General features: G+C 38.3%; 1 protein-coding gene across 5 annotated transcripts in view; it reads right to left on the reverse strand.

Annotated features, from left to right (window-relative positions):
• Window positions 1-20,180, reverse strand: part of LOC309386795 (dystonin-like) — a gene marked incomplete at its 5' end in the record, with an annotated part of 348,938 nt that overhangs the window by 249,051 nt on the left and 79,707 nt on the right. For all 5 annotated transcript variants that reach the window (XM_081942582.1, XM_081942577.1, XM_081942581.1 and 2 more), the window contains one exon: window positions 8,609-8,670. In XM_081942582.1, the coding sequence (XP_081798708.1) occupies window positions 8,609-8,670 (62 nt within the window). The remainder of the gene's footprint in view (window positions 1-8,608; window positions 8,671-20,180) is intronic.

Consider the following 20,180-nt stretch of genomic DNA (forward strand, 5'->3'; position numbering starts at 1 on the left):
TAGGGGAATGATCAGGTAAGAGAGGGCATAGCCCACAGAGAAAGAGCTTCCCTAACTTTTCAGGCTGTAAAACAGACCGCAGGAGATTTTTACTATTAGATTTTCAAGATTCTTTAAATGTCGCCTTAGAATAAAGTAGAACTAGCTCCTGTAGTTGTATTTCTTCTCTACCTCAAATAGCTGACATATCAGGATCCGCCATTAGTCCCTCTCATTCAGGACCATCACAACTCTGAATAGTTGCTGGATGACTGGACATTAAGGGAGAACTACTTGTAATAATGACATCAATAATATAGGTGGTGAAAAAGTCTGGCCAAGGGATGTGGCAGTATCTATAGACAGGAGAGTAGAAGAGAAAGACCTGAAGAAGGTAAGACCTAAAGAAGAAGACTTTGGGAAGGACTCGATAGATCAATAAAAATGCCAAATCCAGTCTGAATATCTGGCTGACTAAGTGGCAAAACATAAAATAAAATAGTAAGAAAATGGTTCTCCTATTACAAACCCCGTATCGACTGAGATTTGAAAAAGAAACTCGTACACAGATGACCTGCATTCAGAGGCTTATGTAGCTGGTGCTGGGGGGAAAGCTCATCTCCAGACCATGAAATGCATTTCCTCAGGAGTTTTACAAAATCTGCAAAGATGCAGATTTCATTTTTCATCAGGCTTCATCAATTTTAATATTATTATTTTTATTTTTTATACTAAATCTTCATCCCCAAAGAGGTTTGAGAAGGTGGCATTCTGTTGGTTATCAAAAGCAATTCAAGATCATCATAGGAGAGACTGCTTCAAAGAGAAACAAAATCTAAATCACAATAAGCGTTATCAGCAATATTCTGAAGCTGATACTGCAGGCTCTTACTACTGTCAAAGAGGATTCTGAAGTTAAAACAGCCCCTTTCATCTGGCAAACCAATTTAGCCCAGAGAGAAAAAAAACATTCCAAATGTTACATTCACGTACTCTCAATTCTCAGGATTACAGAGCAAAACAGCAAACAAAACCAAAAAACAAATATCAGAACTAAAGACAAGCAGAGTGAGGCTAATTTGATTCTAGACGTCTGTCATCCAAAGAATATTTGCTCACTGAAGCTGAGCAGCAATTCCCCCTTCCCCTTTGTTAAAAGTGTATTTTTGAAAAACCCTACATTAAAAAGAGTGAAGGACTTCCTTGATTCAATTTTGATTGCATGGATTCCCTCCTTTCCTTCTCAGCCTCAGCCAAAATTGGCTAGGCGCTGCCACCTGCTGGATCATCAAGACCACTACATGAATACCTCGCCTTGCCTAACGTTAACCCACAGGTTATCTCTAGGTATGCTGCTTTATTCTATCATTGCCATGTCACTTAACTCCACTGAATAAAAGAAAAGTGCTGCAACTAGAGATACATTCCACAGTTCACTGTGTGGATTAACCCTAATCAGAATCTTTAAGATATAATCATGTGTAAACATTCAGAGTTTATTGTGTAATACACTCTCACACACACTCACCACATATTATTATGGACTTTTCCCACCCTACCCAAATATTAATTCCAGCCTTGCTTCATTCAGTCTTGCCCCTCTCCTCATCAAATCCTGTCACTTTCATCACATTGGGCATAGTAATTTTGATCAAAATACTAACAGACCGAATGAAATTCATGTGCTCTTCTCATCAGCTCAATCCTACTCTATAGTTGAATTCATGTTTTTGGTCAGTCTGGAAATCAGTATTTCTAACTATTCTGATACATATACTGTAACTGGCTTTTAAGTAGAAATAAAGAGCAAATTAGCCCTTCCAGAAAATTATAATAAAAAACAATACAGGTTATCCTCAACTTGTAATCATTCACTTAGTGACCATTTGAAGTTGCAACGTGATTAGGGGGGAAATGACCATTCAAATGTATGACTGTTGAAGCATCCCCATGATCACATGATCAAAATTTTGGCACTTGGCAACTGACATGTATTTATGATAGTTGTATCATAGGAGTCGTGGTGGTGCAGTGGTTAGAATGCAGTATTGCAGGCTAACTATGCTGACTGCCAGCAGTTCAATCCTGACTGGCTCAAGGTTGACTCAGCCTTTCATCCTTATGAGGTAAATACAATGAGGACCCAGATTATTGGGGGCAATAGGCTGACCCTATAAGCCACTTAGAGAGGACTGTAAAGCACCGTGAAGCGGAATATAAATCTAAGTGCTATTGTATTATATCCTGGTCATGTGATCACTATTTGTAATCTTCCCAGCTGGCTTCCAACAAGCAAAGTCAATTAATGACTCAGACTCAGTTAATGATTGCATGAATTATTCATCAACTGCAGTGATTCCAGTAATGGGTTCCTACTGGTTCGGACTGGTTCAGTTGAACCAGTAGTAGTTTGGCAGCCTGGGAGTTTGGAACCGGCAGCAACCCAGGCCTGTCATGCCCCCGAACTGGTTCTCCAAGTGGCGCCATACCTGGCGCTGTCTTGTTTTTTTGTTTCCACACATATGCAGAGCAATTTTTATTGCACTGGCGCAGTCATGAGCAAACCTGCAGTAGCAACTGCCAGAACCCACCCCTGAGTGATTCGCTTAACAACTGTGGGAGGGAAAGTTTGTAAAACGGGGCAAAACTCAACTTAACAACATAAATGTTGGGTTCAATTGTAGTTTAAGCCAAGGTCTACCTATATTTGTAATCTGCTTGTAATTGGGTACTGAAAAACTTACTGCTGAAAAACTTACTGCTTACATGTAATATAACAGACATTTTAGGGATATTGGTAGTTCATAGTCCACACCAAGGCATTGGTTTTCAAAGGCACAGGTCTTTTGCAAATTGATTTCTGCACATCATATTTTGTTGTTGTCTGGGCTTTAGTTTTTCTTTCCTATTTCAATGTTTGTATCAGAAACCAGGCTCACAGACCTATCAAATAAATACACCATCCCATAAACCTGGATCCATTTCATGCTGGTCCACCAGTCTGTGCATCTTACAAAACTAATAAATCAGTGATGTGTTGTAATGGCATCTGCAACCTTCTGGAACGTGATGCCATCTTCAAGGTCAAAGACAAAATTTATAAAACTATCCTATGCAATGTCTAGTTTCCCTGTTTTTTCTTCTAAAATTGCTACCTGGCTAGAACTAAGCCTGAATGTTCTTCAATAAATGTCTGCCTGCAATATAGTAAAATGTGTTTTTGTGTACATAGATATATATACCTGCCAGAAGGCACATCAGAAAGCAAGCGGGGCCTGGATAAAAAAATAAATATCAACTGAATCAATCAATACTGATTAAGCTAACAAATAAGGCACCCTGTTTATAAAAGTACTTTATATTCTCCACCTATACTTACCACTCATTCTTTCACATATACAGAAATTATTATGTTAAGTGACTCATATTCACAAAGGAAGAAGGGGGGAAAACAGGATGGATGGAGGTAAGTGGAAAGAATAGCTGCTTCTCTAACAGCTGGAAGGTTAGAGAAAGGGGAGGAGAAAATTGGATGAAAGAAGAAAAGAAGAAACTAGGCAAAGAAGAAAAATAATACCCTCTTTAAGCATTAGAGAAATGGTTAATGTAGAGCTGATAAAGCAGGTATCTTCAAAAACACCTATACCTTTTCAGCAGTAAAATCTGCAGTCACCTACTATTCCTTTGTTTCTAATATCTCCAAAGTCAGGGTAGGACAAAAAAAGAACATTTCTTTCTCATTGGTAAATATACTCATTATATAGCCTAATCAGGAGTATGGTTGTTATTATGGGTCAGTCATACTGCAGATGAGAAAATAGATGTGTTTTGGGCAAGTGATAGGGATGAGGATAATTTCAGACAAAAATCGCTTTTAAAAAGCTGTTCCTCAACTTTGATTCCCTCAAATCTTTATTAAAAATCCACACATTTTTTTACACACACACACTATACAAAAAAAGTTTCCTGAACTGTTATGTCCTTACTACAGTTGGACTCAGAATAAGTAAATAATTTGTATGCCCTGTGTTTTTTTCAAAAATGAGACATTGTCATATGCAACTAAAACATAAATAAGAAAACATCAACAGGAGAAAATTGTATGATGTATTTAATAATATATATTTCTTATCTATTTTTTGGATGTAACCAAAAATAGAACCAAGCTCGAATAAATGTCACAGCTCACAAAGAAGTGGCAAGAAGCCAATATGTTTTTAGAGCTTAATCTGCATATTGCAGCACTATACAGATAACAAGAAACATCTCACTGAATAATATATTGATTCTTTTAAAGATACTTTAAAGAATCTTCTACAGTATTTCAGATGACTGTAGTTGGTAAAATAGTATACATGTTTTTAACAAGGTTAAGTAATAAAATATTAATCAAAGTTTACGCCAATCAACACTTTATCAGAAACAACCACTATAGAGAGAATAAATGAATATATTAACAGTACCAGACTGTTCAATATTTAATGCACCGGAAAAATATTAATTTATCTATACAGATTTTGTGCCAAAGATTCTGCATGCTTAATACATATAACTGTAATTTGATATACATTTTTATACTTATATATTATATAGAACAATCTGGCTCGTGGGGCTGCCGTGGAAACAGCGAAGGACTGGCCCGCAGTGCCTCTGCCAGTGAAAATGGAGCTCAGGAGGGCTGCGTCTTGCAGGAAGCAATCGAAAATGGAGCTCGTTTTTGCTGGCAGAGCGCTTGGGCCACCACAGGAGACCCCGACACAAGTGACTTTGAGCTGGCCACTCCTACCCTGGACACACCCATTCCGCTCCCCCCCCACCTGGTAAAACACAACCCTGATACAGCCCTCAATGAAATAGAGTTTGACACTCCTGGTACAGAGTAACATAAAATCTTATAACCCAAATTCAAGGTTATGCCCTGTGAACAATTTACAACACCCACACCTTGCGTTAACTAACCTCCTTGACTGCTCCAATGAAATCTGTATTATTCTGTGACTTAGGACCCATCATAACCTCTCACCAGCTGTAATTAAGGAGAGTGGCATTGGGCAGTCTTTCTAGTAACATGATACAAATACATATTGCTCACAAAAAGAGGAAATCAGATGTTAAAAATGGAAATTGAAAGGATGTCTTTTTTTAATTTTAATTTTAATTATGACTGTACAGTTTATATGTTACCTCCTCCATCTATATTTATCTATATTTATGTATTTATATTGTTGTTTTAATATGACTGTACACCGCCCCGAGTCCCTTCTGGGAGAGGGCGCGGTTTATAAATTAAATAAAAGTAAAGTAAAGTTTCTTAGGTTCTAAAACTTGCCAGAAGTTGAGAATGAAGATCTTAAGGAGATTATAACCACAATACTAGCAGAATATATTAAGAGAGATAAACAACAGCTTTGGTGGGACATTGATTTGATCTATAGGGTTAATTCAGCCTATGCAAGAACACACAATGTTCCAAGGGAAGTTCATGTTAAATTTCTTAGAAAAACTACAAGAGATGAGGTTCTAGGAGTTCAAGGGGGAGGACCATTAAAATATAAAGATAAAGAAATAACCATTCTTAAACAGATCCCAAAGAAAGTAAGAGATAATAGAAGAAAATATTCCTTCTTAGCAAAAAAATTATACAATAATGGGGTTTGGTTTAGGTGGCTGTTACCAGAAGGCATGTTGATTTTCTGGGAGGGCAGTAGAATTAGAATCAACACAGTAGTGGAAGCAGAGGCTTTCACTAAAAAACACAATGCTCTCTTAGGTGAAATGGGGGATGCTACACAAGAAACAAAGGAGGGAGGGGCTGAGGCTCAGCCAGTGGACCGGGGGTGGGGGGGGGTGGGAAGGACGCAACAACTAGAAGACTCAGATCACAAAAGTGATTTGAAACATTATTGCAATTGTTGTTACAATGTACCTTTATGGAAGTGATACAAAACAAATGATTGAAACATACAGATGATTTTGTGCTAAACTCAAAACTGCTAATACTTAAGTAAATGTTGATATTTTTCTATTTTCGTTTGTAAAAGTTGTAAGACCTGGGGGGGCTTCTCCCCCCCGCACGATGTAGCTGTCAAAATGTTTTATAACCCTACAACCCTTTTTCCTTGTAAAACTTTTAAAACCAATAAAATTTGAACAATAAAAAAAAGAACTTTCTACTCTGGAGAAAAATAAGGAAAAATACAGAATATTATGTCTTATCTGAATCCCTGCTTGAGGGTCAGAGGCCATAGTCCAGGCTTGTTGGCCATTACAGGCAGTCCAGACAAGAAGCACAAACCATAAGGACTACTGTAAATTTACAATAACAGAATCTTACAAGTCTGAAAGTTCCTCCTTTACTTCTACTTTCCAGAAAACTAGGAAAGGTGTCTTTTAAGATGCCTCACAGGCTCATAAGTAACTTGCATGATGGTGTCTGGGCTGCACCTCTTCATCCTATCTCCTAAAGTCATTCTCACATATCATTACAGCATCCTGAAGTTCTGCAGGCCCAAGGAGAGTGACAGCAAAGTCAACAAAACTGATGGGGCTGAATTTTGGAGATTTTTTCCCAATTTTGGTGATGCAAGGAAGAGCTGTGACTGTGTGGAAAGCGTAGCCCCAATTTTCCCAAAAACCTCAAGTAGCAAGGTCATATACTGTGTTAGCAATCTGGGGATGCTTACTGGGGCATCCTGGGAGAACAACGTGCTGAGATTTTAATTTCTGGGTTTTTATGCATTTATAAGCAGTTATGCACACAATAAATAATAGTTTTGGAAGGTAGCATACAACTCTTAAATAAACAACATATAAACCCATGTAAAGGAGATCATGTTCCCCAGATACAAACTCGATTACTAAAGACCTATGGCCAACATTCATAAGCATCTTTGAAGAATTGTATTCCTGTTATAGAAAACTACTTTCTCAGAAGAAAAAATGCATAGTATTATAAACTCTTTGAGGAAGATGGGTGGTTTAGAAATGTGAAATACAAACACTGTGATTTTCATTTTCCTGGTTTTCCTGTCCACAGAGAACAGAAATCTGGGAATGAGACCTCACTAAACAACAACAACAACAACAATACCCTGTTGCTTGTTTCTGGCACTGATTTAAAAATATTTACTGTGCATGGTGGTTGTTTATCTTCAATGTATTTTATTCTCTTTTTTATAAAGGCTTCTCCTGATTCAGATGTAACCCAGACACAGAGCTAAATGTAATCATCAGAATGACCGCACTATGCTCTCCATCTGATATCTTTAGCAATTTCAAAAGTTTCAGTACTTTCTGTTACAACTGCCAAAGGAGGTTTGAAAAATATTCATCCAAGGCTATCTGCTATGATTGGCACTGCAGACAGAAGCAGAATCAGCAAAATGTCATGCCCTTTATCCAAGGGTGGGTTCCTGCCAGTTCTAACCTCTTCTATAGAAGAGGTTCCACAAATCTACCGTGCCGTTTAGAACCGGTTCCAGCTCCCTCCCGCCACCCGTCTGCACCACACTTGCCCCACCCGCCGCTCACTGATTAGCTGGCTCCGTAATCGCCCCGTCCGCCTCTAGGAGTCCTATCTAAACCTTAAAGTCTTAAAGCTGTCAAGTTTGAACAACCCTGGGGGTTTTCTTTCTAAAGGGTTAGGGGTGCAAGGGTCTTGTAACTTGACTGCTTTAAGACTTGTGTGCTTCAAATGCCAGAGTTTCTGAGCCAACATTTTGGTTGCTAAGCAAGAGCGTTGTTAAGTGAGTTTCACCACATTTTACAAGTTGGCCATGCCCACCCAGTCACATGACTGCCAAGCCACTCCCACTCTACACATGGCTGGCAAGCCACTCCTACCCGGTCACACAGCCAGCAAGCCACTCCCACAAAGCCGGCCACACCTACAGAAGAGGTTCTAAAAAAATTTGAAACCCACCACTGCCTTTATCCCACTTCACAGATGTGATATAATAAGGTATCATGATAGAAAGTACAGGTAGTCCCAAACCTAAGACCACAATTGATCCCAAAATTTCTGTTGCTAAATAAGACATTTGTTAAAGTGAATGTTGCCCCATTTTATGGCCTTTCTCGCCACAGTTCAGTGAATCATTGCAGTTATTAAGCGAATGACACAGTTGTTAAGTGAACCTGCCTTCTCCATTGACTTTGCTTGAAAGGTTGCAAAATAGGATCACGTGACCCTGGGACACTGCAATTGTCATAAATATGACCCAGTCGCCAAGCATCTGAATTTTGATCAAGGAGATGCTGCAATGGTCACGTGAAAAATGGTCATAAAGTCACTTTTTTCAATTCTATTGTAACTTTGGACGGTCACGAAATGAATTGTTTTAAGTCGAGGACTACCTGTACAAACGTGACATGGAATATTGAGAAATAATGAGTAATAACGCTTCTCTAAAGAAGACTCATCAAATGAGATAATCAAGCTGGATGACCAGGCATGTTCTAGAAAAACAGTCTCTTCCAGGAATCTCTGGAACTGGACTGCTATCATCATCTTGAGTATTATCCTTTTTTTGATATATTAAATAAACGTTCCATTCCATCTCAGACCACCTTGGTAAAACATTATGGCATCCAATGTACTGCCAAGTTGAATGAATCTAAATATTCTGACCTTCAGGAGGTGCTGGTTTATCCATTTTGTGAATGTTTTCTTTTGTACTTTGTCCCGTTCATCTGAGAAGGTAAAAAGGAAAGAAAAACAAAAAGTCAGCATTTATAAAATTAGAAGCAGGAAGTAATAATAAGAACAATGGAAAATAAATTGTTCTCTTTGCTTCAAATAAACTGATTAAAGGAGAAATAATTTCATATTTCCAAGTATTAGACTTAAAGGAACTTCGGACAAGTAACTGGATGTATTATTATATATGGTATGTAATTAATAACATTCTGCACTCAATTAGAAACAACAATGAAATTTTGAACTAGCCACAGTTCAGCCATCAAATAAATTTAACTGGGAACACTTCCATCCCTACCTACATCATCAAGATTTAGGGTATCAGCAAAGTACACTTTGCAGTTTTTTAAATTCACTTTTATTTGAAATACCATTATCAGGCAATGAAACTGATTCCCCATCTTCTCAAGCTTTGGGACTGACCCAAAGTACATCTGTTGTCATCATTTGAAGCACCACTGACACTCTTATCTAATACCCAAATGAAATCTCACTTTATGTGAATATGTACCACTCAATGGTCTTCAGGACATCCTGCTCCCCCATGCACTATGTGTAAGAATGTGCACTGTGTTAAATGTGCATTCTTCTCTCTTGTCTTGTAGAACCTTTCCCCTCCACAATTACATAGAGAAAAATGTCAATAGTATCTTTTGAAATTGTATGAAATGAGAAATACAGTTTCACTGAGAAAAGGGAATTGATCACAGCTGGGATTAAATCATAAGAAAAAAGGTATTCATCCAATCTTTTCCTTTCATACTTCTTGAAAAGCCAAGCAAAGGATTTTTTGAGTCAAAGATTGCCGCAGGATAATTTAAAGCCATTAATTTCTTCAACTAAACCTGAGGACTAACTTTGCATTCTTTCCTGTTTTCAGGAAAAGCACTTCAAAAAAACGTATTGACAGCAAAAAGACCAAAACTTGTCACAGAATATTCTTTCTTTAGAAAAATATTACAACTTAAAGGTAAGTGTGGATTACCATTTTGCAATTTTTTTCTACAATAAACTTATATTGTAGTGCTGATATTGCTGGCATCTGCTATAAGGTTCAAATTCTACATTAAAATTTTCTACATCCTAGCTGCATATACGGTATGAAAATTTGAACAGCTGGAAAATATCCAAATATGTAGCAAAAATATAAAGTGACTCTAACAAAAGAAAATATAAAGATGTAGTTGAGGCAGAAATTTGAAATAAAGTAAAATACGTCATTTTAATAATACAATATTTCCTTGCCTAAAGAGAGTTATGTTGGAAAAATATTAAACATAGCACAGGTATTTACTAATCCATACAAAATGTCAGTTACCGTATTTTTCAAAGTATAATACACACCTTTTTGCCTCAAAAAAGAGGCTGAAAATCTGGGTGCGTCTTATACACTGAATACAGCATTTTTTGCCTCCCAAAGCCCCGCCCCTTCACTAAAATGGCCATGCAGGGTCTTATGGAGACTTTCAGAGAGCTCCTGGAGGCTGGATAGGGCAGAAATGAGAGGAAAAATGGGCTGTTCCTCCCCCAGCCCCCAGCAGCACTCTCCATAAGGCTATGCAAGCAATTTTTAATGAAAAAAAACCAGTTTTTACTTGTTTTCCTCCCCCGAGGAGCACTCTGCAACCCCCCCAAGTCTATTCATGCATTTTTTTAAAAAAAACGGGGCTGTTTTCGTGAAAAACGGGCTGTTTTGGGGGGGTTGCAGAGTGCAAAACCTTTTTTATCCCCTTTTGGAAAGCTCTTTAGAGTGATTACATTGATCAAGTGCTGTGCCAGCAGAAATACCTCCGGTACCTATCTACTGTATTTCTCTCTCTCTCTATTTCTCTCTCTCTATCCCTCTACCTACCTACCTATCTACCTATACACACTCTCTCTCCCTACTTACTGTATTTCTCTCTCTCTCCTTTCCTCTACCTACCTACCTACTCTCTCTCTCCCTACCTATCTACTGTATTTCTCTCTATTTCTTTCTCTCTGTCCCTCTACCTACCAACCTACCTACTCCCTCTCTCTCCCTACCTATCTACTGTATTTCTCTATCTCTATTTCTCTCTCTATCCCTCTACCTACCTACCTACCTACCTACCTACCTACCTACCTACCTACCTACCTACTCTCTCTCTCTCTCTCCCTTTATCTACCTACCTAACTACTCTCTCTCTCCCTATCTACCTACTGTATTTCTCTCTCTTTCTCTCCCTCTCTATTACTCTATCTATCTACCTACTTTTTAAAAAAAATTGCCTCTTCAAAACCTTGGTGCGTCGTATACTCTTGTGCATCTTATACTCCGAAAAATACGGTATATTCCTTTTTTCTAAGCAACCATCACATCATTTTTGGGTGACCAGGATAAATTTTCAAAATTTAGAAAGACAATTTGAACTCTTTAATACTGATTAAAATTATATTTGCATGCATATAAGAAAAAAAAGTAATCCTTATTTTTAAACAAAGATTACAAATAACCAACTCATTGCTACAAGCTAGGTATTTATTTTGTGTTTCACAACAAGAATACAGATAGTCCTCTCTTAATGACCACAGTGGAGCCCAGAATTTTGGTCATAAGTCACTGCAGTCATTAAGAACATCATCACATGACCTGACTTGATTTTACAACTGTTTTCACTATTATAAAACTGAGTAACAGTCATTAAGTGCATTGCATAATAATTGAGGGAACCATGTGATTGTTAAGTGAATCCATTTTCATGAATGGACATTTTTTGCCAGAATCAAGGGAAAAAAATTTAACTGGCAAAAAAGTCACAAATCATGGTCAAATGACTGTGGGACACTGCAACCGGTTATAAATGCGAGCCAGTTGCTGAGACCCAAATACAACCATGTGACACAGGGTGGGCAGCGTAACTTTGAGAATGGGTTGTAACTATTTTTTTAGTCCATCATAACTTTGACTGGTTGTTAAACAATCAAGTTGTTAAGCCATAATTACCTGTACTGACAGGATTATCTTTAGCATTCATTGCTAAAGTTCCTTTAAAGTTTAAAGTTCCTTAACTTTAAAATCTATTTAATAAAAAAAAGCATCACATAGATTCCCAATAGGGTTATAACATTTCCCACTTACGATTATGTTATAATTTATGATATTAAAGGATTTGATTTATAATGGAACTTACCTAGAAGCATACCATATGATTCAAGTTTTTGTATCAGCAGAATGTACAAATATTAATCAATTATAGGTACTAGCTATGAAACAGTTCTAATTTATTTATCAAATGTATACAGATGCCAACAATCCAGTGATGGGATTCAATTGTTTTTACCAGTTTTGAGGGCGTTGCTTGGTGGGCGTGGCATTGCTTGGTGGGAGTGGCTTTGTAGGTGTGGCAGGGGAAGAATACTGCAAAATCCCCATTCCCTCCCCACTCCTGGGAGAAGGTTACTGCAAAAGCCCCATTCCCTCCCCACCCCACTAAACTGCTTTCCAGCTCCATTCTCCTGATCAGGGCAACAAAAGAAGATCAGCTGGGAGGCAGCAGGGGCAGGACCAGCCTAATTGCCGGTTCTCCGAACTACTCAAAATTTCTGCTACCGGTTCTCCAGAACCTGTCAGAACTGGCTGAATACAACCTCTGCAACAATCTCATTGAAAATCATTGTGGGTGATATACCACGATCAAATAAACCATAGTATAAAAACAATCTAATAAAAATATAGACAATAATTATTTTAAAATTTTAAATCATTTAAACATTAGATGATACAAATCATAAACACAGAGAAATAACAGCAAGCATATGTCACCTACTTTAGGGGAGGTATCAAAAAATGTTGCCAGTTTCCTGGGACCCCGAAATCTAGGGACTTAATCATGTCTTGAGAAACTTCCAGAACATTAAAAATTATGGAGCTAAATTAGATGGGCAGGAATATTCCATAAGGTAAGTTCCACAGTAGAGAAGGTCAAACATGTAGGCCTCATGCAGGTAGAATCCATAGCAGGCTGTCTTTGCTGGGTCTAATAGGATTGGCCAGGAGTGGAAAACCCATTGAGGGCAGCATTAGGGTTGTGTTTGACCTTGGGGGGCTGGAGTGGGCATGGTCAGGGTGAGCGTGGCCAGCTCAACGTGACTCATGTTGGGGGCACTTCTGGTGGCCCGAGTCCTCTGCCAGTGAAAATGGGCTTCCGAGCTCCATATCTGGCTGCAGCTGTCTCCTACAACCCTCTGTCAGCAAAACTGAAGCTCAGGGGGGCCCCACACTTAGCCATCCCGAGCTTCATTTTTGCTGGCAGGGGCACCAAGGGCCGGGCCGTTGCTATGTCCAGGTCGGCCCTGCAGGCCAGATCTAAGCACCTCACGGGCCGGATGCGGGCCACGAGCCTTGACTTTGACACCCCTGGGATGGGCTGATGTAATGGGGGAATAGTAGTCTCACATATAACCTGGTCTCAAGCCGTGAAGGGTTTTAAAGGTTAAAAACCAGCTCCTTGAATTAGACATGGAAACAAACTGGTAACCAATATAATTCTTGCAGTGTATGTGTGACACGTGCTGTCTTGGGGGCACAAAGAATTGCTCTCCAGGCTACAGCATTGTGCACTATATCCAGAAGATTTAGAGGATATTCACAGCACCCCTCCTTGAGTGAGTTTTTGGAATAGGCTTTATATCAAGGTTTCTGAACTGTCACAAGTTCAAGATGTGCAAACTTCAGTTCACAAGAATTCCTCAGTCAGCATGCTAGCTTAGGAATTCTAGGAGCTGAAGTCCATACATCTAAAAATTGCCATGGATGGGAAACATTGATTTCTATAAAGCCAAGTGAAGGATCAGACTGCACGTTTCAACAGGCACACATATAGTAACTTAATTAGAATATAGTATAAACATTTATAAACATTTTAGATTTCAACATGAAACCTTGAAATTGACAATTTAAATCTTATGTTCTGACGACAGTACTTCAAGATACACTGCAAGAATTTATCGTATTTTTTGGAGTACGCACATGAGCATAAGACGCGCCAAGGTTTTAAAGAGGCAAAGTTTAAAAAAAGTAGGTAGGTAGATAGAGGGATAGAGAGGGAGAGAAAGAGAGAGAAATACAGTAGGTAGGTAGGGAGAGAGAGTAGGTAGGTAGGTAGGTAGGTAGGTAGGTAGGTAGGTAGGTAGGTAGGTAGGTAGGTAGGTAGACAAAGAGATAGAGAGAGAGAGAGAGAGAGAGAAATAGAGAGAGATGAAGAAATAGAGAAATAAAGTAGGTAGGTAGGGAGAGAGAGAGTGTGTAGGTAGGGAGGTACAGGGATAAAGAGAGAGAAATGAAAGAGAGAGAGAGAAATACAGTAGATAGGTAGAGGGAGAGAGAGAGTAAGTAGGTAGGTAGATAGAGGGGGGGAGAGAGAAATACAGTAGATAGGTACGGAGAGAGATATAGCAGTAGGGAGGGAGGGGGAGAGAGAGAGAGAGAAAGAGAGAGAGAGAAATACAGTAGATAGGTAGGGAGAGAGAGAGAGTAGGTAGGTAGGTAATTAGAGGGAGAGAGAGCCTGATAAAGGTCTGTAGTTGTGAAATCTCATGAAAGACTGTTTGTCGGGACTTTGCTGAAGAGGAATTCCCTTTAACTAAACAAAAGAAGTTTTATCGGGACGAGGAGTCTGCTTCATGATCTTGGAAAGCCTAGGTCAGAACAATTATATGTCATATGACTGGAATCCAGCAAACCATCTTCTTAAATACCAGTTTTCTTCCAAGCTGGATTGTGTTTTGGAATCCTCGTTTCTATTCATATCATGGTTTGAAGGAAAATAATTTGCATTTTGGTGCAACTGTGGCTAACAAAAACGTGCAAGGTACTTAATAGGAGTGTTTTACAAAGCAGCTCTCTTCAATTTGATAAAAAGCCTACGGACAGAAGGCTTTGTTCTTTGAAGATTATCCCAAAATGACTTCCACTAACTGATTGACCAGTTGACTGACTGAATAATGTAATTTGTTTTAATGCATTTATTGTTTTTATCAAATTTTGTAAATCAATGTAACTCTTTAGGAGTTGCCAACATATACTTACCACAAATAAATAAATGGAGCATGCAAAACCACTTTGCTTTGCAGGCATTCTCAGAAGTGTTGCTTATACACACCCATGCATGCAGAGAGACAACTGGGAAAGCCTTCCTAGCAAGTGCACTGAGCCTCCTAGATGACACAGCTGCTTAAGTGATGTGAAGCAGGCTGTCTTGCTTGTGCTACTGTATTTAATGACATTCTCTTTCTAAAAGTTTTAAGAATAGCTCACCACTAAGCAATACAAAAATGCCTCATTATCTATTTTCTTGTACAGAGGAAGATGAGAACACAGGGGAAACATGGTACATTAGAGTGGGCCTTGATATTTATGAATAACGGTTCAGCATATTTTGTCTTTGTGCCCGGATGCAGCCAGGACGATATATGGGTGGTGAATGGATGCATTTAATTAGGTGGTCCATCTTCTACAGTGATGATGATGGCGATGAGCGTCATCTCTTAGCAATCCCAAAGGCAGATTTTCTCCAGAGCCATCTATCCTAACCTGGACTTTCAAGTCTTCCAAAGGTGCACACTCATCATCATTGTAATTGATACTGTACACCTTGTGATTGGTTTCCCTCTTTCTCTTTCTGTCCAATTTCCCAACATTACAAACTTCTTAAGAAAGTTAAGAATTTATATAATGTATCCAAAGCATGATAATTCATACTGCACCTCGTCATTTGTCAGAATTTCAAGTTGAAAGATAAAGAAAAGCATTCTCCCACTGATTCAAGTAGGAGTAATATAGATTATTCTAGCATGAAAACTGTCTAAAACAGTGTATTACGTAACCACACAGAAAGTGTGTGTCTGGAATGAGGGACATTCACCATGATAAAAAGTCTAACCAAAGTAACACGACCACAAATATTCACCCTTTCCATTTAAACACGAGATCTTCTAAGATTACAGCCTTACCCCAACTCAAGCACTGGAGTCAACTGCCACCAACACAAACAGGGCTTATTTGGCAAATGCCATAGGCAGCATGTGCCCTCTTAAAAAATATTTCAGGCATTTACTCTTTGCCTCAGAAGTCATTCCTTTGCAAAAAAGAAAAAAAAATATTCCAGATAAGGACTTGTTCTGTGCTATCCCTATGTGGGGAAATCTAATTTTAAATATGAGATCCCTTCTATGTTCTGCCTACAGGCAGTTGTCTGCCTATAGCACAGATATCAAGGCTATCCTAAGAGTTCTAGGACAGAAGCAGCCAACACAGTCTCTACTTACTTCTTATTCTTGCTCACAAACCTCCTCCATCTGGGTGTGAGGACCATGTTCTACTAGCTACTTACCCATGTTTAATTAAACTTTCATTTATTCCATTTAATTATCTGGGTTTCCATGGACCATACATCATATGTTAACTCAACCTATAACCGTGATGGTGAACCTATGGCACGCGTGCCACAGGTGGCATGCGGAGCCATTTGGTAGGGCTCGCGAGGCGTTGTCCTGCCACCTCCAGCGTGCAGCTGACTTCGGCCTTCTTTTGAGGCTGTTTTTTGACCTCCGGAAGTTACTTCCCGTTTGTCCGTAGGGCCATTTTTCACGCTCCAGAAGCTTCAGGGAAGTTCCTGAAACCTCCGGAGAGCCTCCGGTGTGGCAGGGGGGACTTATTTCATCCTCCTCAGGCTCCTAGAAAGCCTCTAGAGAAGTGGGTCTCAACCTTCCTAATGCCCTTTAATACAGTTCCTCATGTTGTAGTGACCCCCAACCATAAAATTATTTTGTTTTCCATATTTTTTTTAAAATACATGTTTTCCTATGGTCTTGGGCGACCCCTGTGAAAGGGTCATTTGACCCCCAAAGGGGTCCTGACCTACAGATTGAGAACCACTGCTCTAGAGCATGGGGAGGGCGAAAAAAGTGTGCCAAAAGCGGGGGCGACTCCACCTGTGCTCCCCCGCTTTTGGCACACGAGCCAAAAAAGTTTAGCCATCACTGGCCTATAACATTCAAAGCAGAAATGTTGTTCATTAATTTGTGGTTAGGAAATGAATCCAGACAGCTAGGCTAACTTGGTAAAAACCATAATTAAATTAATCATTTGTAAGCAGGTTTTGCATATAAAGCTCATCTACTGCTTCTACACCACATACATACACAATGACCTATCTAAAAATAAAGTTTTCCAAAAAAAATTCTATCAGAGAAGTCAGAAGCCAAAATGCTATTTACAATCTATGAATATTATTTGTTTAATTTGAGATTGGTGGAGGGAAGAACCAGTCCCCAAAATCTGGTTTCTCCCATCAAGAGTGTACAATGGTAACACTGCAGTTAATGTGTTGGTTTTCAGCTTTGTAATACAACATATTAATATAGAACTGAATCATTCCAAATGAACGAATGGGAAGATATTCAGAACAATTCCCTCCTTTGAAGCTCCTAACAAAGGAAATGCAGCCAAAGGTAAAACACTTAACTAACCTTTACCTTAGCAATAAAATATAGCTAATATTAATGCACAATCCATATATTAGCTCCCTATCAAAATCTCCTGCTGCTGATATTTTATTTTAAAATAAAACTTATTTTAAAAGGCTGGATGATAGACAATTGGAAGCCTGCCCATTGAGTCTAATTTAGGAGAAGGTCTGATGGGGGAAAGTTCCAGTTGAATCTTTGTGCATTATGATTATAATCTCCAATGTGGGAGGAAGAATTCCAATGAAATGAATTGGATTAAAACAGCTGCAAAAGTGGCTAGTGGTATTAGCTCTGCATCAAATGCTTATTCTGGGTTTATTTTTGCTTCTTGCTTTATAGAGCATAACAACTGCATTCAGCAGTGCCCTGGCAAGGAAAGAATAGCCATGAAAAAACTGGCAGCTAATCTAACTTGCTTTTTTACTATTTCATTTTGGGCAAATGCCACTTAGTAAATGGCACAATTATTTCATGGACCAGTTCAACACTGAAATACAGCAACAGAAAGCATTGAATAGTTTTATACAAATCTGTGCCAACCACTCAGGCATTTTTTTCAAAGTATCATGTGGTCAAACTGCAAGAGGAATGGATTTGTACTACTTGAATCCAATACTTTTTGTGCTGGACTATAAGAATAGATAAGTATAATGTAATGCTTTTAAGAGAGATAGTTCCTACTTGCAAAACACTCATTTATTTCTTCCTCTCCTTTGTGAGGAGTTTGGAAAATGCTAGCAGCTGCCTTGGCAGGGCAGTCATCCTCAGCAATGGGAGGAAGACAACTACAGAAGGTCAGCTCAGGGTGTATGGGCAATGGAGAATGCAGGGTGGGGGCAAAAAGGCAGAGACGTGAAGATGATACTTAGGTGGGTTGGGTGAGTTGAAGCACATTGCTGAGGTCGTAGATATGAGTGGGGTTGCCAAGTACCCAAATTTTGATCACACCACCGTAGGAGTCCTGCAACAGCCACAAATTTTGAGGACTGATAATAACTACCATTCATTCACTATTGTGGTAACTTTGAACTGTTGCTGAACAAAAAGTTGTTAAGCGAGGACTTCCTGTATAAGCAGGAGGGATTCTATAAGAAATAGAAAAAATGCTGAGTTCATAATGCAAGTTGGATTTCACCATCCACATGTTGTTCAGAGATCTCCCTGAGGCCTTAACTAATTACAGATTATTTTATTTTTGGCAGAAAAATAAATAACATTAGCAGAATATAAAAATGCAAGGGGTTCCTCCTACAAATACAGCTTCTTTAGCTGTAACAGTTACATTGTTCTCTTCTGTAAGATAATCTCCAATATTCACACAGACACAAACATAACCAAGAACGTGACCAAGGAAGCATAACTCTTACTGTCAAAGTCCACAGAGACAGGAATCTTGAAAATAGGTTCAACTTCACACAGAGTAGTGGAAATATACTCTATCCTCCAGGGCTCTTTATTAATACAAATGGGCCTTCCTTCGACCCACTAGTGCAACTATTTGTTGTACTTTTGAACATTATCTTAGGTTGCCTTCACAATGTGTTTAGTAAATCTTTTCTAAGTTACTTAAAATTCTAAAATTCAATGGCTATACAGTACATCCCTTCGTATTGCTCACATCGTCTTCCTAATATAATCAACCTTCCCCCTTTTTCAATTATCAACGATTTTCAGCCATTAAGAACCTGGAAATTATTGCAATTATTTTATAATAATTTCCAATGTATAAAATAGTAAGTATTATATAAGTATTATAAATGTATCAAATAAGAGATCATTAAGGCTTTAAAATGGCAATTAGAAAAAAATATTTTCAGTTGAATATTATTTATGACTGTAACACCAGGGCTTTGTTCTATAACAGTGAAATCAAATTAAAGTAATTGTCAGATTAAAAAAAATGTTTTCTGCAATGTGTAATTTTAAATTACTAGTTTTAGTATGGTATATATATATTATAGCTATAATTTTAAATTACAGCATTTTCTGCTTTTAAAATGTTTTCCCCTATTAACAAGTCTTACCTCATAGCTTTTATGCAAATTACATTTCAATCTGATTAAAAATGCCAAGATATATGTTCTAATTCTTAAATCTGTGATGTTCATTTTGATTATCATGGAAGGCACCAAATGTTGAAATTCTTGAAATCTTGAAATTCTAAGTGGGAAATATGGTTTTAATGAAACCCTGCTACTTTAAATAATATTTGAAAAGCATTTTGCTGCCCTGATCAACCTTCATTATCTGGCAGTTGCTGTCATTTCCTGTGTTTTCATCTTTATAAAAGACAAGTTCATTTTGTTTTGAATATAGATAAATGTAGATAAAAAATAATAGGGAATGCAGACTGGTAGTATATATTATCTTGCATCCCACATATCAGTATTAAGTAAATCAGGTGATTTGTCAAACAATTTCTGTTTCCTTGTGTACAAAATCACTTTTCAGCATCATTCCTATAGGAGTTTCTCGAAAGGGATGATACTAATAGTTTTATTAATTAATGGTAACTATTTGATTAAATAGAATCCAGGCCTCTAGGCTGTCCAGAACTGACATTTTGATCATGATCATGGGGCTGCAGCAAAGGTCATAACTGTAAAAACAGTCATAAGTTACATTTTTCAGTGCCATTATAACTCTGAATGGTCACTAAATGAACTGTTGTAAGTTGAGGACCTCTCAAAAGGGAAAAACTTAAGATAAGTCATCAAGGGCAATGAGAAGATCAATTTAAGAATTCACTGTAGCCATTACTATTTAGCCAGTTTGAATTTCTCAAAACATGTTTTGTGATTTCCCCCCTTATATATAAGCATTTTAAAAAGAATCAAAACTGAACCACTACCACATTGTGATGTCCCAATTTACAGGAATTGTTTCCCTGTGATTCCTACTAAGTGTCAACACTAGACTTAATAATGGCTGGGTGATCAAGTGTCCAGTATTTCTGCCACGCTCACTCCTCTTCCTCATTCTGTTTTTATCACTCAAGTCACACGGATGAACA

This window comes from Natrix helvetica (assembly GCF_964273705.1).
Source record: "Natrix helvetica genome assembly, chromosome: 2".
Lineage (NCBI taxonomy): Eukaryota > Metazoa > Chordata > Lepidosauria > Squamata > Natricidae > Natrix > Natrix helvetica.